A 22,369-nucleotide genomic window follows, 5' to 3' on the forward strand; every position below is an offset into this window, starting at 1 on the left:
TAATAATGGAGTCCTATGAGGCTTGCCTATGGCTTAACCATTATTGAGCTATTAGAAGCTTGACAAGAACCGGTGTTTTCTTGGCTCTGTTGATCCCACTCTTCTATTCATTGCATCTAATAATATTCAAGCCACAGGTATAGATGCTTGAGTGATTATCTTTGAAGGTAAAGAGGAGTAGCAACTAGGGCTTAAAGTTCCAAAGTACAAGTAAAAATTTACACCAAAAGTTTGTTAGTATGACTGACAAGGGAAAAGAGATTGAAATGAATGTTGATAACTTTGCTTTTGCTAGTGAAAGAGCAATTAATGATGCCCCTATGCTTCGGCAATCCATCCTCCAAGGTGAAGTGCTACAAGAAGGGCACACCATAGCCTATGAAATTCGAAGGCTCAACCCTATTGATCAAGCTCTAGGAATACATGAAAAGGAACTCCTCGCAGTTCTACATGGCTTATACTCATGGAAGCACTATTTATTAGGGACTCCTTTCATTCTGCAAACAAATCACCAAAGTCTTAAATACTTCATGATGCAGAACAAGATCTCCGACAAACAAATGAGGTGGGCAAATTTGCTTTTGCAATTTCATTTTCATATTGCTCACATTGCTGGCAAGCATAATCAAGTAGCCGATGCACTCTCAAGACGGCCGAGAGTGAATGCGGTTTCCATAGCAACTCACAATGATCTCTCTTCTATGATAAATGAGTATGATATTGATCCCAATTTTAGAGATGTGATTTCAGCCCTTGCATTAGGGAAGAAAGAGGAAACATTTACTTTACAAAGATGGTTATCTTCTCTATGGAAATAGTCCATGCGTTACTAACTAACTACATGAGAAAATAATGTATGAATGTCATGCTCCTCCTTATGTGGGGCATAGAGGGATTCAGTCTACCCTAAAAGGGATTGAAACATATTTCTATTGGCCTACCATGAAAGCACACATACAAGAGTATGTTTCTAAATGTGTGGTATGGCAAAAGATGAAGTTTGATAGAGGGAAGCAACCTGGATTGCTTCAACCTTTGCCAATCCCTAATTCACCATGGGAGAGCATATCCATGGATTTTATCTTTGGATTTCCTAAGTCTATCCATGGGAGTACAAGAATATGGATCATAGTAGACAGGTTCAGTAAACAAGCTCATTTTATACCTGTCAAAAAGACTATCAAAGCCCATCAAATAGCAATTCTCTTCATTTCACAAATCTTCAAGTGCCATGGCTTGCCAATATCCATAGTGTCGGATAAGGATCCTAGAATGACCATTAATTTTTGGAAGGGTCTCTTTGAGAATTTAGGGACAAGGCTAAACTTATCTTCGGGCTATCACCCGCAAACGATGGCCAAAGTGAAATAGCTGACCTAACAATTATTGATCTACTAAAAGCCTATGTAACGGAAGTAGATCAAAGATCCCAATGGGAGAAGTAGCCCTTAGTGGAGTATGCCTACAACAACACTGTACATACTTCCACGAGAAAAGCACCTTCTGAGGTAATTGAGGGAAGATAAAAAAGTCCCCTACTACTTAAGGTACATGGGAAGATCTTTGCCACAGATGAGTATAGTGAATACCTACAAGAATCTTTCCAAAAGATTAAGGATACTATCTCTATCTCACAGCAAAAGAAAAAGGCTACTATTGATAAGCACAAAAGAGCCCAAGCCTTTAAAGAAAATGATTGGGTCTTACTTAAATTTCCAAGGCTCGATTAAGGCATACGACGGGCAAGAATCCTATGGAACACCAAAAGTATTATGCTAAACTAGCAAAAAGGTACTATGATCCCTTCCAAATTCTTAGGCCAATCAAAGAGATGGCCTATCAACTCAAGTTGCCTAGCCATCGGCTCATAGACAATGCTTTTCATGTGAGCCTACTAAAGGCTTACAAAGGAGAGCCACCTCAAGAACCAACTATTGAAGACCCACAGGAGATCGAGGAACAAGAAGAGGTGCTACAGCCTGAGTCCATTCTCCGACATGAAGACAAGTATTAAGAGGTGGTAAGACTATCCGATGATATCTTATTAAGTTTAAAAATTATCCTTTTGAAGCAGCTAGATGGATGCAAGGCATACAATTAAAGGATAACCTAAACCTTGCCAATGCGTACAATGCTTCCCTAGAGTAAGCAAATGTACAAATGTTTAAAATGAACAAATTTTTTGTCTTATAAGACACTCCTTTTCTTTATTGTGCACAAATATTAAGTAGTATGCATGCTTAGATCAAGTTTGCGGAGACAACGTCTCCCAAAAACCAAGTAGAGCTTGTCACTCTACTATGGAAGATTGATAGGACTAATGTGCGGACATGCTTACGGAAGCTTAGCCTCTCAAGCGCCAAATGGATTAGTCATCCATTCTAGAACGATATCGTAGGGTAACATAAGGATCCTCTACTCACTAGAAAAAGGACTAATGAATAAACTTTATTTTCTCTACCCCATAGTCAAGGACGACTATGATTTCAAGAGAGATGTAATGTCATAATAACTACTATCTAATTCTCCTAAATGATTTCCTCATGTTAAGCTGATCATTTAATATGGGGAAGTGCCAGGGGAGAAGAAGATAGAATATTGGTTAAACTGGCAGACCGGCCACATTAGGGATCCAAAGGAGGGAAAATAGGGATCCAAAGGGGGGGCCATCTGCAAAAGAGAAATGTGTAACAATGGGCTTTAAAGACCCTAAGGTTCAGCCCATTAAGACTTCCAAAATGCTAAGGTTCCAAAATTCAAAGGTTGTGTCCAATCATCAAAGCTTAGTTAAATTAGATGCTTAGTGTGTGTACCAAAAAAGTCTTCACAACTCCTACAAAGGAGGGGGCGAGCCTTGCAAGGAGGGGATGAGAGAGAAACACACACACACACACACACACTCACAAGCCTCCTTTACACAAAGGGAATGAGGGACACATGTCAGCTCCCTATCCCAGATGCCCACAAGGTGTACTCAAATCCTCTTGGATGGCCATGGAGGTGGATCAATGAGTTAGGCTAGAGTAAATCTAGTTTAATTAATTTAAAAACACTTAATAAAATAACCAGTACGAATTAATCTCTCTAGAATACTATTGGACAGTCTCCCAAGGGGTCCAATGAGCATTCAACAGCCCAATGGCTTGCATGATTCCTATTGGCTAGGAGACAAAGGGGTCCAATGAGAGTTTAGTTGCATTAATTAATTACCTAACGCTCTCACAAAAGGGGAAAGGGGGACACATGTCAGAAGGCTATCATTTATGCTCCTAAAATCTTATTGGCTAAGCCAGGAGAGGTCCAATGGGGTGTAAGAAAGAGGAAATAGCATGAGGGGTCAACCAAGAGAGAGAGAGAGGGCTGATTTTCTCAAGTGATTATTCCACACCAAGCTCATGTGTGAAGCAATAAGACTCTCTCTCTCTCCTTCTCAAGCTTTAATGGAAAGCTTATCACCTACTCCAAGCTTGTGAGAAGGGAGGCCTACACCAACAACTCTTGGCTTTGTGATGAAAATTCAACCAAGATCCAAGCTTCAATGCATGCTCATCTCCTCTACCATGCTAATGACTAAGCTATGCTATGATAATATAAGTGATTATGTGAGGAGATGTACATCTTTCTCGTAAGACTACTCCTTCCTCTCAATCAACTCTCATACACCGCCAGCTCTCACCATCTTCAAAGGTGTGTGAGGTCTTGGGTCTGAGACTGTGAGGGAATTGATGTTGTGTATTATAAGTGTTTTGCTTAGTGCTTGAAGCTCCCATCTTCATTGCACTAGCTATTATTGAAGGAACACAAAGAATTGTATTGTAAAATATCTCTCTTGATGGGAGAAACCTATAATACCAAGCCTTTTGGAGGGGGGACCTGCTCCATGTAAATCCGATCCTCAATTGTTGTCAATAGCTTAATTTCTCTCTCTTTTGAAGTATTGTTCATGTTATCTAACTAGGTGTTATTCTTTGTTTTGCTCTCTCCACCGAAGCACTCTTGTTATGCTCATTAGAAACCTATTCTAATGAAATGCTCACTATGTTCATGTTATTTTCCGCTACACACAAGTTACTAGGCCATTAGATGTTACAAGGTATGCAACGCCTCCCTCATAGAAAGAAGCTCATGATGTTATGGTAAGTTGAAATGTGGGAAGTAATGTGAGAATCTGTTCAAAATTTCTTGTGGCTATATTACCCAAGGGGGCTTGCTCAGTTGGTTAAGAGGGTTGGAATAGCATCACCAAGGTGGTGGGTTCAACCCCACTAAGAGCCCTTGGTGGTATCTAAGGCAAAGGATGGTCTGGGTGCCCCGGCCTGATGCATGATCAGCACCCAAAAAAGTAAAAAAAATCTTGTGGCTATATTAACATGAATTATAATGGTGAGGATACTGTACACACAAATAATGTGTGCACTCATACATGGTTGAAGGTGTAGTGTTTGAATTTGGGCATAGTCTCAACATTTAGACCAACTAGGGCATCCACATGCCCTGCTCCCAAAGGGGATGTCATGAGGATGATGAGTCCATCAAATGCATAGCCGGGATTCCGCATGTAAAAAAGCTTTCCCCATCCAAATTCAAGCTCATAGAATGGAAATCTGGACCAGCTAGTGATGTTGAGGTCGACCAAGGGGACGCAGAATGAGGGAATGAGTGGCTTTGGGGACTTTTGCATGGTAAGCCAACCTAAATCAGACCTCATGTGTGCATCATTCACCTTGGCTATGGCACTCTTAACACTAGATCTGTGGCAAATGGTTACACACTTCCGACAAGGTCTCCTGCTTTGCACGTTGTATAGCCATAGAAGACCACGTTCTTGAAGTGGCTCTCTGGCAAGGGGGGATTGAAGCTCCTTCAACCATCGACTGCAAGACCTCTTGCACTGATTATGCCTCATCACAAGTATGCAGCTAGTGCTTCAAACCTTGTACTATGTGTATACGTCGTAGCAACTCCTGCAGCTGAGCTCATAGCTAGTTTCACCCTCAGATCATCAATGAATGATGGCATAAAGGGGAAAATTCTTAATGTGCCTGCTGGCCCTACACTGATGAAGTTCGATAGGTGGGTGATTTGGTACTCAGAGTGGTTGCAAAGGTCGTTATGGGGGCAAGTCAAAGATTTTGCATTGAGCAGAGAGTGGGGATCTATGTGAGGAGGCTTGATAATGGATTGCGTACAATCTCGGCCGGCCCCCTTTAATATAGATGTGCTTTCTTCAGCTTTTTTGACATTAAGGATGTCCCAAGAGCTCAAGAAATGGTAGGCCGAGAAGCCGTCACAGACATTGTGATGCAGCCTAATGCCAAGGCAGCTGCAGTCACGTTCAAAACGAGTGACGTGGATAGAAGAGATACCAAGCGAGGTGCAGTTCCAGATAGATTGCCAATGTAGCCAGGGTGGAGTAGTGACTGGCAATGTCGTTGGTCACAACCGATCCTTGCTAGGTATGTGATCCCTCCCAAGAACTACATCATGATGTTGAATGCTATAGGAAGAAATTATTTAGGAAAAGAACTCCTTTCTTTACATGAGAAAATTGTCAGCTAGAAAATTGATGGGTTTTATGTTTAAAAGTGTGTGCGTGAATTATGCATGTGCACATACCTAATCACAAAACTGGCAAATATGATACATGAGGAAATCCAATAATAAACTTGACCTAGGCTAATAAAAGGGGCACATTGGATATGCTTGTCACAAGAGCCCGATTTTTGTTCCAAGTATAGAGTTGTAGTATCTGTTTCATGTTGGATGTTTTTTTTTGCATAGAATGAAACTCTCAATAGAGGTGGGAAACTCTTTGTGGTGAAGCATCTAAATTTGAGGGTTAGGGTCTGCCATGGAAATACACTCACAGCTACAATCATCATCAAGGAGATACCCGAGCGGGAATGAGAGGAATGTGAAGCCGTTTCCCAATGTAAGAAGGCTATTGGTCTGGCATCGTATCTTATTAGTATGGGTATTTTCAGTTTGTGGGATAATTAATCACTTCTCTTTCCATCCATAGCTTCCTCAACTGCACAAAGCAGGGCATGGGGATGGGATGCAAAAATTATATTACTTTCCGGAACATCATGCATGCATATCTCTTGAATTAGATGGCGTGTGATATCCAAAGGTAGAGATATGAAGTGTGATGACTTCTCAAAAGGGATATCCTATAAGAACAAACATGGTTGGGCATTTGTTTAGGAATAAGGTTGTGTCCAAGAGAGGTGCATCGGGAAGGGTTGTCTTTGATTCAATTTGGAGTCATCTGGATCAAAAGTAAACTTGTTCGACTTACCTCTTTGCAGATGTTGTCGGACAAAAGTCAGGTAGAGCAGAAGCTTGAGATTGCCAAAAGGAAGCTACATCAAGGGTATCAGCAAGCTAAAAATGGTGACTGTATGTCTGGGGATTTTGTTACTTCTTTTAGCATTAGCATTTGGTTAGGGGATGGATCAAGGAATTTTTTTTAGTGGTAACATTCTTGTGTTGCCTCAGCAAAAAAGCAGAGGACCGTGCAAGTGTTAGAATTTCTAGACCTTCCCAATAGCTCTGAGGTGCGGGGGAAGGAGAATCTAGCTATGGCAAGTAGAGCTAGCTCACAAGCTAGGCACTGGAGTCAAATTAAGAGGCATGGGTGATATTGGCACCTCAAACTGAGGGAATGTGTGGCTCCACCACATTGGCGTATACCTCTCCTTGGGTTTGGGTTGATTAGCTAGCATACGTACAGATTGTGTCTAGCTTTCTTTTTGTCAAAACCCCTTCCCAAGGGCTTGTCTGGTATGAACCTTTTGTTTATGATGGCCATATTACTTGACTATGGGAACATGAGAGCTTATCGTCATTGTTGCTTTGCTCTCTTCTTATGGCTAATGCATTGCTATGTGATTTTGGTGGCTATGTATATTCTGGTGTGCGATTTTGCTAGGCGCACCAAATGATCGGTTGGTGCTCATTCCTGGGAAGCTCTTTGTGATGAAGCATCCAAATTTGAGGATTAGGGTCTGTCGTGGCAATACACTCACAACTGCAGTCATCATCAAGGAGATACCCGAGCATGCCAAAGAGGTCTTTTTGACAGGTTGCACCTGGAAGCAAGGAAGGGCCATAGCACTTTACCTTTGTAGGAAGGGATTAGAGTTTTGGGTGAGTGATAACAAAAAATTACTATTTCCTGATAGCGCATGAATGCTTCATGGCTACATGTGGTGGACGTTTGTCAATATCCACCTATTTGTATGGATGTGCATGTCTATTTACATGTCTACATGTGTTTCTTTTGTGCACAAGCTTGCTAGACAGATATCTTATAGATCTTACAATCTTGTATATAGTTTTAGATGCTAACAATATCGCAAAAATGGTTTGAGGTCATCGCAGCAGAGGCTCTTGCAGATGTCAAAAGAAATCTTGTGCAAGTCACTAAGCATCAATCAGGAAAGAATTGCAAGGCAAGTTAGTGCACGTTGTTTACAGTTTCATTGTTACTTGTGGTGATGATGAGTGATAATGTTTTCTTAAGGTCTAGATTAAAGTGCCTATGGTTTTGTTTGCCTGCAGACATGGATATCGGGTAAATGGATTAACTACTTAGAGAAAATGCTTGCTCCTTGAAGGTGAGTTGCAGTTGCTCACCAGCAATCATGATTCATCTCTCTGAATTTTTTTTCTTTCAGGGGTTTCTTGAGCATCCCTATAATGTGAGGTGTATCAGTGTGATTCATGGCATGATTGTCTACTATTCTACTATTTTTTTGAACTTTAAATCTGCTTTGAAATCAGAATAAAGGAGTGACGTTGTTGCATGCTTTGAAGGTACATAATTGCATTTATATTTTGAAGACTCAACAAAAACTTGAGGTTCAAAACGAGCACCAAACATTTGAGGTCCAAAATGATTATACAACTGGCTGAAAAGTAGTTTTAAAGTTCTAATACGTAAGAGGCCAAACACAAAACCTTCAAAAACTTGAGGTCCAAAATAAGTAAACACTCGGCTGAAAAGTAGTTTTAAAGAGCTACTAGGTAAGAGGCCAAACACTAAACCCGCATACTTGTAGTGATGCCTCAGATACTTCTAGCAGCCTGCTGGCGAGACCTTCGCAATTTCTCCATTTGTCTTCTTCATGCATTGGCATGGAATGGATGATCAACATGCAAAGGCCTCAGAATCAGACCTTCTGAGGAACCACCCTCCCAAATAATAGCTCGCATCCTGTTTTCAAAATTGAGTTGTTGTGCTTCCCAAGCTTTCTTGGACCTCTTTGCTTGAGCTGCCTCTTCTTGTCGTTGTCTACGTGCATCTAGTTCTGCAAGTGATTCAAGTCATTGTTGCTCTTTCTCCGCTTTCTTTTGCTCTCTTGCTTTTGCAATCTTGTCTTTCTTAGCGTTCTTAGCCTTCATGCTCGCAATATATTGGGATGAAGTGAGAATTAAATTGTTTGTATAGTCAACAAATGCCTCTCGAGGTGCTTGTCTTACTAATACCTCTGACATTGGCATTCGTAAAAGATCAATTACACGAGTGTTTTTGCTTGGAGATTGGTTTCTTTGCATCGGTTTCTTGCTTGAAGAGTTGGGAATGTTCTCCTTTTAGACTCCACTATTTCCAAGCCAATCGAAGATTTGATTGTATGTTTGTGTTATCTTTACCCTACCAAAGTATTTCATGTTGGTTGTTTGCTGATGGAAATTCTGAATTGATGTCAGCATACCCTTCTACATGTGGCAAGTTAGTATCATCTTGAAAATAATGTCCCTGTAGCAATCTCATAAAATTGATTTGACGTGCTGATTCAATCTGATCATGTGACATTGGCAGGTTATTATCCCAATCTGCTCATTTTGCGTGTGACTTGCCATTGAACGTAATGCCAGAATAGTCTCATTCTTTATTCCTACACTAGGTGGAGTGTTGGGTACCTATGATATGCTTTCATCATCTTGATTTTCTGGTTCATTTCTCATCTGTATATTATTGCATGGCATGCCATCGAATTTTTACCGCCGCTGAAGCATCAAGTGGCCAAATTCCTGTTGCCAAAAACCTACCTTAATGTTTGACTCTGTTAAAGACAGTTTTAGGGCACTCGCCACAATGGTTGCGAGCTCTCTCTTGCTTGCTTGCCTGGATACTGTCCGATGTTGTCACATTGCTCTCTCTTTGCAAAAAATCATCTTTAATGATTTGAAGACGGAGACATCCAAGGGTTGTAGCTTGTGTGATGTATGGGCAAGTAAAGTGATAATATCTATGCCAGCTTCATGTGCTCTTGCCATGACTTCAAGGGAAACATGACTTCCATGACCATCAAGAACTAAAAGGTGTTTGTTGTCAAATCCAATGTCCTGTATTATGAACTTTGGTAAGTGCTCTAGCCAAGCTTGGAAGAGCTTGCTTGTCATCCATGCTTTCTTTTGCATGGCCATTTCAGCCCTTGCTTCGCAATCTTTGATATATTTGTCATCCATTCTACTTCCCTTGAATATATAGTATGAATGGATAGCATGGCCAGCTGCACAACATAATACTGTCATCCACTCTCTAGAATCACATGTGATACCATACACTGATTTAGTTCCCTTCTTTGTAAGTATCTTCATGCCTTTGTCCCTTGACCCTTGAAATCCAGTCTTGTGTGCATTCCAGATATTAGAATGTGGGTACTTATTTTCATCATACAACATTCAAAGATTCTTGTGAAGAGTCTTGACAATTTTTGGTCTAAACCTTCTTGACTGATCTAGTCCCTCAGAGACACGAAAAACGAGCTGAGGGTGCAAGCAGAGTGTGTGTCTTCTCTGACAAATCTCTGCCACCTTTACCTTGACATCCAAGACAGAGACACCATGTCTTGATTTGCACTTTTGAAATATCCATTTCTGTAGTGCTTCTTCTTGGTCAAAGGTGAGTGTGGTTTCCGGCCCTCTCCTCCTCTTTTGTGATCGTCCTTCTTCCCAATTTGTTATTGCATATTTGCTCATGCCAAATTGCATGGAGCATTTTTTCAAAGAAACTCCTTGTTCTCGCACTGAAAGAGATTTTTCCATGTCCTCCTCCGTCCAAGATAGCTTTGCACGCGCTTGTCTTTTGGTGGCTGATTTTGGAGTGGAGTCCTCTGGTTGACATATTGGTTCTTGACATTGTATAACTTGATTGGTCTTGAAAATATTGCCTTGGCTTGGAGCGCAAGAGGAGGCTTCTCAGTTTTTATATTTGCCTAAATGCAAATATAAAACTGATTATTAGCGAATCAACTATGCAATCGGTTTAAAGTAACCCTGGTGGACAACATATGTGAAATATTTAGACTTTAAATGATTATGAAGATTCTTAACAATACTTGTATTGTTGGAACTCAGTCACTGATTCTCTCAAGTAGGTGAGAGTATTCCTTTATGAAAAAAAAAATCTTCGAGGGAGGGGGAGCGGTATTCTCTAGGCTGGCAGCTCGCTTTGCAACTATTGTTGTTGAAGAGGACTCCTTGGAATTGATGAAAGGAAATTTCTTTCTTGGGATGATGCACATGAAGGATGGCTTTACAAACACACGTCCACAGCAACAAGCTCGACCACCATGTATATGTACTAGTTGAGAAGTACACAAGAAATCAGCCAAAATAGGGTGTCTTTCCAGCAAACACGTCTTGCACTCACATGGAGCCTTTGAACCCATCTGTGTAGAATTGCATATCTGATCGAAACTGGTTCTAAAATTGTTCTGCAAATCAAGTTTGTCTATTCTTGCTGGGATTTCTAAATGGTTGTAGTGCACACTTGCAAGTTTGTCTGTTCTTGCTGGGATTTCTAAATGGTTGTAACATGGATGGGTAGGACGGTGTAAGGTGGAAATCTGAGGCTAGCAGGAGTAAGATTTAAAGGTAGAATTGGTTGTAGTTTGAACGGGTTGAGGCTAACAAAGTAGAGTCACGGAAACCAAAGTGAGAGCCAAGTAAGAGTGTAGGAGACAATTGTAGGTCAGAAAAGAGAGTGTTCATGGGGTGCAAGACAAGTTAAAAACAGTGGCAAACACCGCATATTTGGGGTGCAAGACAAGTTAAAAACAGTGGCAAACACCGCATATTTTCATGAAGGTGTAAACTGTGATTGGTCGTAACTGTAATCTGATCTCTCGTAGTGGCTATAAATGTTTTTTCGATCATCACTTGGAACTTGTACTGATTGGATTTCTGCATGGATGATTCATGATTTTGAGGTATACTGTCTTTGATTGTGTGTAGGTGTGGAGCATGCGTTGGAGGGAGAGGTGGCGCAAGATTAAAGGGGGCATGGAGCCTTCTCGGGAGGAGGAGACATTCATTTTGTATTTTTAAGACACATCTTGTAAAAGTCTTAATATTGAAACAAGAAGTTTTTTTTTTGGCCCCATCATATTTCTAAGTCTTGGCCCTAAAAAGGCCCTTGCCTTTTAGCTGGGACCTCTACCCTATATTCGTCTCCTAGAAAGTGACGCTCTCTCTCTCTCTCTCTCTCTCTCTCTCTCTCTCTCTCTCTCTCTCTCTCTCTCTCTCTCTCTCTCTCTCTCTCTCTCTCTCTCTCTCTCTTTCTCGTGGTACGAGGTACACCGAAGCTATTTCTTTTTATATTTATATTTCACACAGACTAGACTAGGCTATTTTTAAGACTCCCTTTATTTTAAAAACACACAATACTTCTGTAGATTCCCCCTTTCTCCTTATCTACGTCGGGCTTGTACACACAACCTTTGCCCCTGCTCCTAATCCCCCCCCCCAAAGCTTTGCAGCACTGAACAACGGATATTTAGGCTAAACAGTAGAGGGGAGAAACTATGAATTTCTTACAAAGAGAGAGAGAGAGAGAGAGAGAGAGAGAGAGAGAGAGAGAGAGAGAGAGAGAGAGAGAGAGAGAGAGAGAGAGAGAGAGAGAGAGAGAGAGAGGGGGGGGAAGAGAGAGAGAGCACTCTACGCAGTGAAGAGAACTCGAACAGAGAGTAGGAGCATTGTTTCAAAGATTAGAGGGTGGTTGTCCCGCACCCGACAATGTAGAGGCCATTGAAAACAACAACATTGTGTGGGAATAATCTTGCTACAAAGCATCAACTGGAGCAAGAAAGGTAGCCATTACGGGAATTTTTTTTAAAATAAAGTCTATCACGACATTAGAGACGGATGGGTGATCTTTGAAGGAAAAGTTTCAGTGAAGAAAGAGGAGGAGGTGGTGGTCTTTGAAGGCAAAGGTCCACCAAAGAAAAAAGAGGAGGTGCAGACAATTGTTGTGCTACCTCCTACTACCTAGTGAACCTCTTAGCTTTTCAATGTTATTTTAGAAATCCTTGGAAAACTATCAGCTATAATTCTCGATTTTGTGTGTCTGAGTGAGCCTACAAGATAAGAGTTTTTTTTGCTTATAGGTATCTCTTATTATATGTGGTCCTTGGATAAAGAGTTTTGTTTTGCTTATAAGTTTCTCTTATTATACTTGTGATCCTTCAGGACTCCTCGACTGTAATAAATCTTTTGTTTTTAAGCTATGGGGCAAGTTGAGTGGACAGTGATAGCCATTTGTCTTTGACATGTAATAGATTCTAGACTAGAGGTTAAGATTTGATGTTTTTCTTTACTAGGAATGATAAGAGGCTAGGATTTGATGGTTTCCTACATTTCTTACAACACATCCTTCATGTTAAAATTCACACACTCAAATCATTTTTGGTCAAACATCCAGAAGAGCCTTCTAGCAATTGATTAGAAAAGACTAGAGCTTCCTATGAGTTTGTCTTGCCTGCATCATGTGTCTTACTCTGCCTTCTTTACTTGGTTTTCCCTCCTGCTGTTAGGTTATCCACTCCAAGTACCAAAATTTTGTCTTCAGTTTGAACCCTAGTCTAGGGCCTAGGCTTGACTCTCTGCCTCGTGCCCACATGCTCTTCTTTGTCTTGCTCTTGCACGCTTAGGCTTCAGCCCAAGCTCCAGCCTTCATAGTCCTCGGATCTCAAATCTGAGGTCTTTCTTCTCCAGAGTAACAAGGATAGGCTATAGTGGTTTCTTCTTGACTCAGTATCCTCCAACATAAAAAGCTTTCTGTTCAGCATAAAAGGTGACCAAATTAAGTTTCTCATCTTCTCGTTTCTCTTTCAGGCTCGGCTACTCAACCAAGAATCACTCTTCAGGTTGGTCTTTTACACTAGTTCTTCAATGTTGAGTATGTGTTTTCATAAGATTTGAGATCTTTAAGATTTACAATTTCCATAACTTAAAAGTTCAATGCTAGCTCTTTTGCGTTGATTACGTTTTTCCATGAAATCTAAGAGCGTAAATATTTACACTCTACGGTGCTTAGAATCCCTTAAATTGTCTTGTAAAAAAAATTAAGTTGGTTTATAGTTCGAACAAATCTACACTATCTAATACGTGCGTTTAGTATGTTTTTTTTAATGTTGTACGCGCTTCCTTTCATGAAGTTTGGGTGGACTGTGCATTTGATATTTTCTAGCCCATTTTTGATGCCCATCTGCAGTTTGTGATTCTTGCCCCTCCGCGTGCAGATTTGCCTCTGCAAGCATATCCAATGTGCCCCTTCTATTAGCCCAGATCAATTTTATTACTGGATTTCATCATGTATCATATTTTCCAATTTTGTGATTGGGTATGTGCACATCCATAATTCATGCACACATTTTTACACATAAAACCCATCAATTTCTAGCTAGCAATTTTCTCATGTGAAGAAAGAAGTTCTTTTCTCAAAGACTTTCTTCCTGTAGCATTTAACATCATCATGCAGTTCTTGGGAGGGATCACATACCTAGCTAGGATCTGTTGAGACCAACAACGTTGCCAGTCGTTGGTCCACCCTGGCTGCCATTGGCAATCTGTCCGAAACTGCACCACGCTTGGTATCTCTTCTGTCCACGTCACTCGTTTTGAATGTAGCCGCAGCTGCCTCGGTATCACGCTGCATCACAACGTTCGTGACGACTTCCGGCCTACAATTTCTTGAGCTCTTGGGCCATCCTTAATGTCAACAAAGCTAGAGAAAGCACATCTATATTAAAGGGGGCCTCCGATCGAGATTGTACGCAATCCATTTTCAAGCCTCCTCACATAGATCACCGCTTTCTTCTCAATGCAAAAGCTTTGAGTTTCCCCCATAATGACCCTTCCAACCACACTGAGTACCAAATCACCCACCTATCAAACTTCATCAGTGTATGGCTAGCAGGCACATTAAGAATTTTCCCCTTTACGCCATCATTCATTGATGATCTGAGGGCAAAATTAGCTATGATCTTAGCTGCAGAAGTTGCTACGATGTATACACACAGTACAAGGTTTGAAGCACTAGCTACATACTTGTGGCGAGACATCATCAATGCAAGAGATCTTGCAGCCAATGGTTGAAGCAGCTTTGATCCCCCCTTGCCGAAGAGCTACTTCAAGAATGTGGTCTTCTATGGCTATACGACATGCAAAGTAGGAGATCTTGTCAGAAGTCCATTACCATTTGTTGCACATCTAGTGTTAAGAGTGCCACAGTCAAGGTGGATGATGCACACATGAGGTCTACTTTAGGTTGGCTTACCACGCAAAAGTCCCAAAATCTAGTCATTCCCTCATTCTGCGTCCCCTTGGTCGACCTCGGCATCTCTAGCTGGTCCAGATTTCCATTCTATGATCTTGAATTTGGATGGGGCATGCCTTCTTACATGCGGAATTTAGGCTATGCATTTGATGCACTCATCATCCTCATGCCATCCCCTTTGGGAGCAGGGCATGTAGATTCCCTAGTTGGTCTAAATGTCCAACTAGGGCATCCACATCCCTTGCTCCCAAAGGGGATGGCATGAGGATGATGAATCCATCAAATGCATAGACAAGATTCTGCATGTAAGAAGGCTTGCCCCATACAAAGTCCAGCTCATAGAATGGAAATCTGGACCAGCTAGTGATGGTGAGGTCGACCAAGGGGATGCAGAATGAGGGAATGATTGGCTTTGGGGACTTTTGCATGGTAAGCCAACCTAAAGTAGACCTCATGTGTGCATCATCCACCTTGGCTGTGGCACTCTTAACACTAGATTTGTGACAAATGGTAACGGACTTCCGACAAGGGCTCCTCCTTTGCATGTTGTATAGCCATTGAAGTCCACGTTCTTGAAGGAGCTCTCCGGCAAGGGGGGTATCAAAGCTGCTTCGACCATATCGACTGCAAGACCTCTTACACTAATGATGCCTCACCACAAGTATGTAGCTAGTGCTTCAAACCATGTACTGTGTGTATACATCATAACAACTCTTGCAGCTCGCAACTAATTTTGCCCTTAGATCATCAATAAATGATGGCATAAAGGGGAAAATTCTTAATGTGCCTATTGGCCATACACTGATGAAGTTCAATAGGTGGGTGATTTGGTACTCAAGGTGGTTGGAAGGGGCATTATGGGGGCAATTCAAAGCTTTTGCATTGAGCAGAGAGCGGTGATCCATGTGAGGAGGCTTGATAATGGATTGCGTACAATCTCGGCCGGCGGCCCCCTTTAATATAGAGGTTCTTTCTCTGGCTTTGTTGACATTAAGGATGGCCCAAGAGCTCAAGAAATGGTAGGCCGGGAAGCCATCACAGACATTGTGATGTATCCTAATGCCAAGGCAGCTGCAGCTACATTCAAAACGAGTGACGCGGACATAAAAGATATCGGGCGAGGTGCAGTTCCGAGTAGATTGCCAATGGCAGCCAGGGTGGAGCAGCGAGTGGCAATGTCGTTGGTCACAACCGATCCTAGCTAGGTATGTGATCCCTCCGAAGAACTACATCATGATGTTGAATGCTACAGGAAGAATTCTTTGGGAAAAGAACTCCTTTCTTCACATGAGAAAATTGTCAGCTAGAAAATTGATGGGTTTTATGTGTAAAAGTGTGTGCATGAATTATGCATTGCACATACCCAATCACAAAATTGTCAAATATGATACATGATGAAATCCAGTAATAAACTTGAACTGGGCTAATAGAAGGGGCACATTGGATATGCTTACAGAGGCAATATCTGCACACGGAGGGGCAAGAATCACAACTTGTAGATGGGCATGGAAAATGTGCAAGAAAATATAAAATTCATAGTCCACCCAAACATCATGAAAGGAAGCGCTTGCCGTTGCATACGCTTTTGAGGTGCTCGCCATCAATGATTAACAAAAATGCTTTAAACTTTGAAATTGAGGCAGTAATACATTAAAAAAACATGCTAAAAGCACGTATTGCATAGTGTAGATCTGTTCAAACTATAAACAAAGACTTATATTTTTGTAGAGTGTCAATTTTGAAGCTCTTAGATTTCATGGAAAAATGTAATCAACACAACAGAGCTAGCATTGAGCTTTTAAGTTCTGGAAATTGTAAATCTTAAAGATCTTAAATCTTATGAAAATACGTACTCAACATTGAAGAACTAGTGTAAAAGACCAACTTAAAGAGTGAATCTTGGTTGAGTAGTTGAGCCTGAAAGAGAAACGAGAAGATGAGAAACTTTGGTCACCTTTTATGCTGAGAATAAAGCTTTTTACGTTGGAGGATACTGAGTCGAGAAGAAACCGCTATAGCCTATCCTTGTTACTTTGGAAAAAGAAAGACCTGAGATTTGAGATCCGAGGATTATGAAGGCTGGAGCTTGGGCTAAAGCCTAAGCGTGCAAGAGCAAGACAAAGAAGAGCATGTGGGCACGAGGCGGAGAGTCGAGCCTAGGCCCTAGACTAGGGTTCAAACTGAAGACAGAACGTTGGTACCTTGCGTGGATAACCTAACAACACGAGGGAAACCAAGTAAAGAAGGAAGATTAAGATACATGATGCAGGCAAGACGAACCCACAAGAAGCTCTAGTCTTTTCTAATCAATTACTAGAAGGCTCTTCTGGATGTTTGACCAAAAACGATTTGAGTGTGTGTATTTTAACATGAAGGATGTGTTGTAAGAAATGTAGGAAACCATCAAATCACAAGGAAAGCATCAAACCCTATCCTCTTATCATTACTAGTAACAAAAGACATCAAATCTTAACCTCTAGTCTAGAGTCTATAACATGTCAAAGAGAAATCTCTATCATTGTCAACTCAACTTGCCCCATAGCTTAAAACCAAAAGATTTATTACATCCAAGGATTCTTGAAGGATCACATATAATAAAGAAACTTATAAGCAAAACAAAACTCTTTATCCAAGGATCACAGATAATAAGAGATACCTATAATCAAAGAAAGCTCTTTACCCGTAGCGTCACTCAGACACACAAAATTGAAGAGCCATAGCTGATAGTTTTCCAAGGAGTTCTAAAATAATGTTGCATAGCTAAGAGGTCCACTAGGTAGTAGGAGATAGAACAACAATTGTTTGCACCTCCTCTTCTTTCTTCATTGGAACTTTGCCTTCAAAGAGCATCACCTCCTCCTCTTTCTTCACTGGAACTTTGCCTTAGAGATCACCATCTCCTCCTCTTTCTCCACTGACACCCATCCGTCGCTAATGTCATGATAGACTTTCTCAGAAAAAATTCTCTCGTAACGAGTATCTTTCTTGCTCCAATTGATGCTTTGCAGCATGCTTAATTCCCACACAATGTTGTGTTTTCAATGGTCTCTACATTGTCTGGTGCGTGACAACCACTCTCTAATCTTTGAAACAATGCTCCTGCTGTCTGTGTGAGTTCTTTGAGGCTATGTTTGATCACAGGTCTAAATAGCTTTGCCTTTACACAACTCAGCCCCCAAAATTGATAGGTGTAGCTAAGTTTTGGATACGACCTTTCAACTCCCCTTGGAAGGTATCCCAAAGGAAAAGCTTGTCTATGTGAGACAATCTTGACCCACAACTAACCAAGAACTTTGAGAACCGCTTCTCATATGTGAAAGCTTGCATTCTAAGCTCTATCAAAAGTGGCTGCAGCACCACCAAGTGGCCCGTGCTCACAGAAACTAATAATCTATGCGTATTTTGACAAACAAAAGAAGTAACATATGTTAAGCATCTTTGTTTGATCCACTTTGTGATGCTGCTGCACTGTGGGTGAGCCATGGAGAAGAAGGTGAGTGATACTTACTAGTAGTATGTAGTATGAGCAAACAACAGACGTGCAGTGGTGAGGGATGCAGCTGAAGAAGAAGAAGCAACATGCAGCATGCATATGGAAAAATCAAGAAAGTACCTCAGCTTGGCTCCGAATTCAAAGTAACCAATCTGTCACCATTGCGCTCTTTCTGTCGTTGTAGACCTCGTTGCAAAATCAACCAATCTCAAATTACATATATACTTTAGTCTTATGGTATATATAGAAACAGAATGATCTGTGTTTTGTAGAGAACTTATATTCTATAAATAATGTGCCCTCGATTTTGGAAAAATCACAAAAACATGAGAATCATTTAAATATTTTCTACAATACGTCCTCCTCCCTTTCGTCCATTTCTTTGTTGGGATTCTTTGGCTCCCCCCTCCCCCCGCCCCCCAACAATTTGGCTCGCTCTCTCTCCACTGCGTAGAGCGCTCTCTCTCTTCCCCCCTCTCGCTTTTTGTAAGCAGTTCGTAGTTTCTCCCCTCTACTGTACAGCCTGCATGTGCTTGCATGTATCCACTGTTCAACGCTGCAAAGCTTGGAGGGGGGGGGGATTAGGAGTAGGGGCAAAGGTTGTGTGTACAAGACCGGCATAGATAAGGAGAAGGGGGGAATTTATAGAAGTATTGGGCGTTTTTAAAATAAAGGGAGTCTTAATAATAGCCTAGTCTAGTCTGTGTGAGATACAAATATAAAAAGAAATAGCTACGGTTTACCTCGTACCGAGAGAGAGAGAGAGAGAGAGAGAGAGAGAGAGAGAGAGAGAGAGAGAGAGAGAGAGAGAGCGTTACTTTCCAGGAGATGACTAAAGGGTAGAGGTACCAATTAAAGGCGGTGGCCTTTTTAGGGCCAAGACTTAGAAACATGATGGGCCGGCCAAAAAAAATAACTTCTTGTTTCAATAATAAGACTTTTACATGACGTCTTAAAATTACAAATGAATGTCTCCTCTTCCCAAGAACGCACCATGCCCTCTTTAATCTGGCGCCATCTCTCTCCAACGCAAGCTCCATACCTACACACAATCAAAGACAGTATACCTCAGCAATCATGAATCATCCATGCAGAAATCCAATAGGTACAAGTTCCAAGTGATGATAAAAAAAACATTTATAGCCACTATCATAGATGAGATTACAGTTACGACTAGTCACAATTTACACCTCCATGCAAATATGCGGTGTCTGCCACTGTTTTTAACTTGTCTTGCACCCCATGAACATTCCTTTTTCTGCCCTGCAATTGTCTCCTGCACTCTTACGTGGCTCTCACTTTGGTTTCCGTGACTCCACTCTGTTAGCCTCAACCTATTCAAACTACAACCAACTCTACCTTTAAATCTTTCTCCTGTTAGCCTCACCTTATACCATGCTACCCATAAATGCTACAACCATTTAGAAATCCTAGCAAGAACATACAAACTTGCAAGTGTGCACTACAACCATTTAGAAATCCTAGCAAGAACAGAAAAACTTGATTTGAAGAACAATTTCAGAACTAGTTTTGATCAGATATTCAATTCTACACAGATGGGTTCAAAGGCTCCATGTGAGTGCAAGACATGTTTGCTAGAAAGACACGCTATTTTGGCTGATTTCTTGTGTACTTCTCAACTAGTACATAGACATGGTAGTCGAGCTTGTTGTTGTGGATGTGTGCATGTAAAGCCATCCTTCATGTGTAGTGTCCCAAGAAAGAAAGCTCCTTTATTCAATCCCAAGGAGTCCTCTTCAACAACAGTAGTTGCAAAGCAAGCTGCCAGCCCAGAGAAGACCGCTCCCCCTCTCCTGAAGAAAAAATCTTCTGTAAAGGAATACTCTCACCTAATGAGAATCAACGACTAAGTTCCAACAATACAAGTAAGATTGTTAAGAATCTGCATAATCATTTAAAGTCTAAATATTTCACATATGTTGTCCACCACAGTTACTTTCAATCAATTGCATAGTTCATTAGCTAATAATCAATTTTATATTTGCATTTAGGCTATGGTCAAAGGTACAAGGTCAACGAGAAAGAGCAAAGGCAATGCATCAGCAAGCCAAACTTCACATGTTTCACCGTTGTTTAGGCAAGCTCATGAAATCAAGAAGAGACGAGTCAATGAACAACAAAAAACTAAGAAGCCTCCTCTTGCGCTCCAAGCCAAGGCAACATTTTTGAGACCAAGCACAGTTATACAACGTCAAGAACCAATATGTCAACCAGAGGACTCCACTCCAAAACCAGCCACCAAAAAACAAATGCGTGCAAAGCTATCTTGGACGGAAGAAGACATGGCAAAAGCTCTTTCAGTGCAGAAACAAGGACTTTCTTTGCAAAAATGATCCATGAAATTTGGCACGAGCAAATCTGCAATAACAAATTGGGAAGAAGGTCGATCACAAAAGAGGAGGAGAGGGCCGAAAGCCACACTCATCTTTGATGAAGAAGAAGCACTACAAAAATGGATATTTCAAAAGTGCGAATCAAGACATGGTGTCTCTATTTTGGATGTCAAGCTAAAGGTGGCAGAGATTTGTTAGGCAAGACACACACTCTTCACAAATGGAATTCCCGAAAGGAGTTGGTGGGAAGGGTTCCGTCGACGGCACCCTCAGCTTGTTTTTTGTGTCTCTGAGGGCCTAGATCAGTGAAGAGCAATAAGGTTCAGACCAGAAATTGTCAAGACTCTTCATGAGAATCCTCGGATGTTGTATGATGAAAATAAGTACCCACCTTCTAATATATGGAATGCAGATGAGACTCAATTTCAAGGGTCAAGGGACAAAGACATGAAGATCCTTGCAAAGAAGGGAACTAATTCAGTGTATGGTATCACATGTGATTTTAGAGAATGGATGACAATATTATGTTGTGTTAATGCAACTGGCCATGCAATCTCTTCATACTATATATTGAAGGAAACTAGAATGAATGACAACTACATCGAAGATTGTGAAACGAGGGCTGCAATGGCCATGCAAAAGAAAGCATTGATGATAGGCGATCTCTTCCAAGATTGGCTAGAGCACTTACGAAAGCTCATAATACAAGATATTGGATTTAAAACTAGACACCTTTTAGTTCTTAATGGTCATGAAAGTCATGATTCCCTCCAAGTTGTGGCAAGAGCACATGAAGCTGGCATAGATATTATCACTTTACCTATCCATACATCACACAAGCTACAACCCTTGGATGTCTCCATCTTCAAATCATTAAAGATGAATTTTTGCAAACAGAGAGCAATGTGGCAGCGGCAGACAGCATCCAGCCACCAAGCAAGCAAGAGAGAGCTCGCAACCATTGTGGCCAGTGCCCTGAAATTGTCTTTAATGAAGTCAAACATTAAGGCAAGTTTTTGGGCAATAGGAATTTAGCCACGTGATGCTTCAGCGGTAAAAATCAATGGCATGCCATGCAATAATATACATATAAAAAATGAACCAGCAAGTCAAGATGATGAAAGCATCTCAGGGGTACCTAGCACTCCAACTAGTGCAGGAATAGAGAATGAGGCTGTTCTAGCATTACGTTCAATGGCAAGTCACAAGAAGATTTGGATAATTGACTTATCAACGTCACATGATCAGATTGAATCCGCGCATCAAATCAGTTTTATGAGATTGCTACAGGGAGATTATTTTCAAGATGATACTAATTTGCCACCTATACAAGGGTATGCTGACATCAATTTAGAATTTCCATCAGCAAACAACTAGCATGAAATACTTTGGCAGGGAGAAGATAACACAAACATACAATCAAATCTTTGATTGGCTTGGGAAATGGTGGAGTCTGATAAGGAGAACAATCCCAGCTCTTCAAGCAAGCAGCCGATGCAAAGAAACCAATCTCCAAGCAAAAACACTCGTGTAATTGATCTTTTATGAGTGCCAGAGGTATCAGTAAGGCAAGCACCTCGAGAGGCATTTGTGGACTATACAAACAGTTTAATTCTCACTTCATCCCAATATATTGCGAGCATGAAGGCTAAGAACGCTAAGAAAGACGAGATTGCAAAACCAAGAGAGCATAAGAAAGTGGAGAAAGAGCAACGACGACTTGAATCACTTGCAGTCGAACTAGATGCACGTAGACGACGACAAGAAGAGGTAGCTCAAGCAAAGAGGCCTAGGAGATCTTGGGAAGCACAACAACTCACTTTTGAAAAAATAATGCGAGCTATTATTTGGGAGGGTGGTTCCTAAGAAGGTCTAATTCTAAGGCCTTTCCATGTCGATCATCCATTCCATGCCAATGCATGAAGAAGACAAATGGAGAAATTGTGAAAGTCT

General features: G+C 41.1%; 2 protein-coding genes and 5 pseudogenes across 2 annotated transcripts; 3 read left to right on the top strand and 4 right to left on the bottom strand.

The window, feature by feature from the left end:
* Positions 1-4,417: 4,417 nt before the first annotated feature.
* Positions 4,418-4,980, bottom strand: LOC147435894 (shikimate O-hydroxycinnamoyltransferase-like; annotated as a pseudogene).
* Positions 4,981-8,046: 3,066 nt separating this feature from the next.
* LOC147435895 (uncharacterized) lies at positions 8,047-8,718 on the bottom strand (annotated as a pseudogene).
* Positions 8,719-9,153: 435 nt separating this feature from the next.
* LOC147435896 (MFS-type transporter clz9-like) lies at positions 9,154-9,693 on the bottom strand. The gene has a single exon (XM_086488232.1). It carries the CDS (start codon positions 9,691-9,693, stop codon positions 9,154-9,156), a length of 540 nt encoding a protein of 179 aa, XP_086344358.1.
* Positions 9,694-11,256: 1,563 nt separating this feature from the next.
* On the top strand, positions 11,257-14,780 carry LOC147435897 (shikimate O-hydroxycinnamoyltransferase-like; annotated as a pseudogene).
* Positions 14,781-14,787: 7 nt separating this feature from the next.
* LOC147435898 (shikimate O-hydroxycinnamoyltransferase-like) lies at positions 14,788-16,170 on the bottom strand (annotated as a pseudogene).
* Positions 16,171-20,077: 3,907 nt separating this feature from the next.
* Positions 20,078-21,451, top strand: LOC147435899 (MFS-type transporter clz9-like). Its single transcript, XM_086487802.1, has one exon. It carries the CDS (start codon positions 20,780-20,782, stop codon positions 21,449-21,451), a length of 672 nt encoding a protein of 223 aa, XP_086343928.1. The 5' UTR covers positions 20,078-20,779.
* A 33-nt stretch (positions 21,452-21,484) lies between these two features.
* Positions 21,485-22,292, top strand: LOC147435900 (uncharacterized; annotated as a pseudogene).
* Positions 22,293-22,369: the final 77 nt, after the last annotated feature.

Source organism: Adiantum capillus-veneris, chromosome 18, assembly GCF_014529385.1.
Source record: "Adiantum capillus-veneris isolate H3 chromosome 18, ASM1452938v2, whole genome shotgun sequence".
Classification (NCBI taxonomy): Eukaryota; Viridiplantae; Streptophyta; class Polypodiopsida; order Polypodiales; family Pteridaceae; genus Adiantum; species Adiantum capillus-veneris.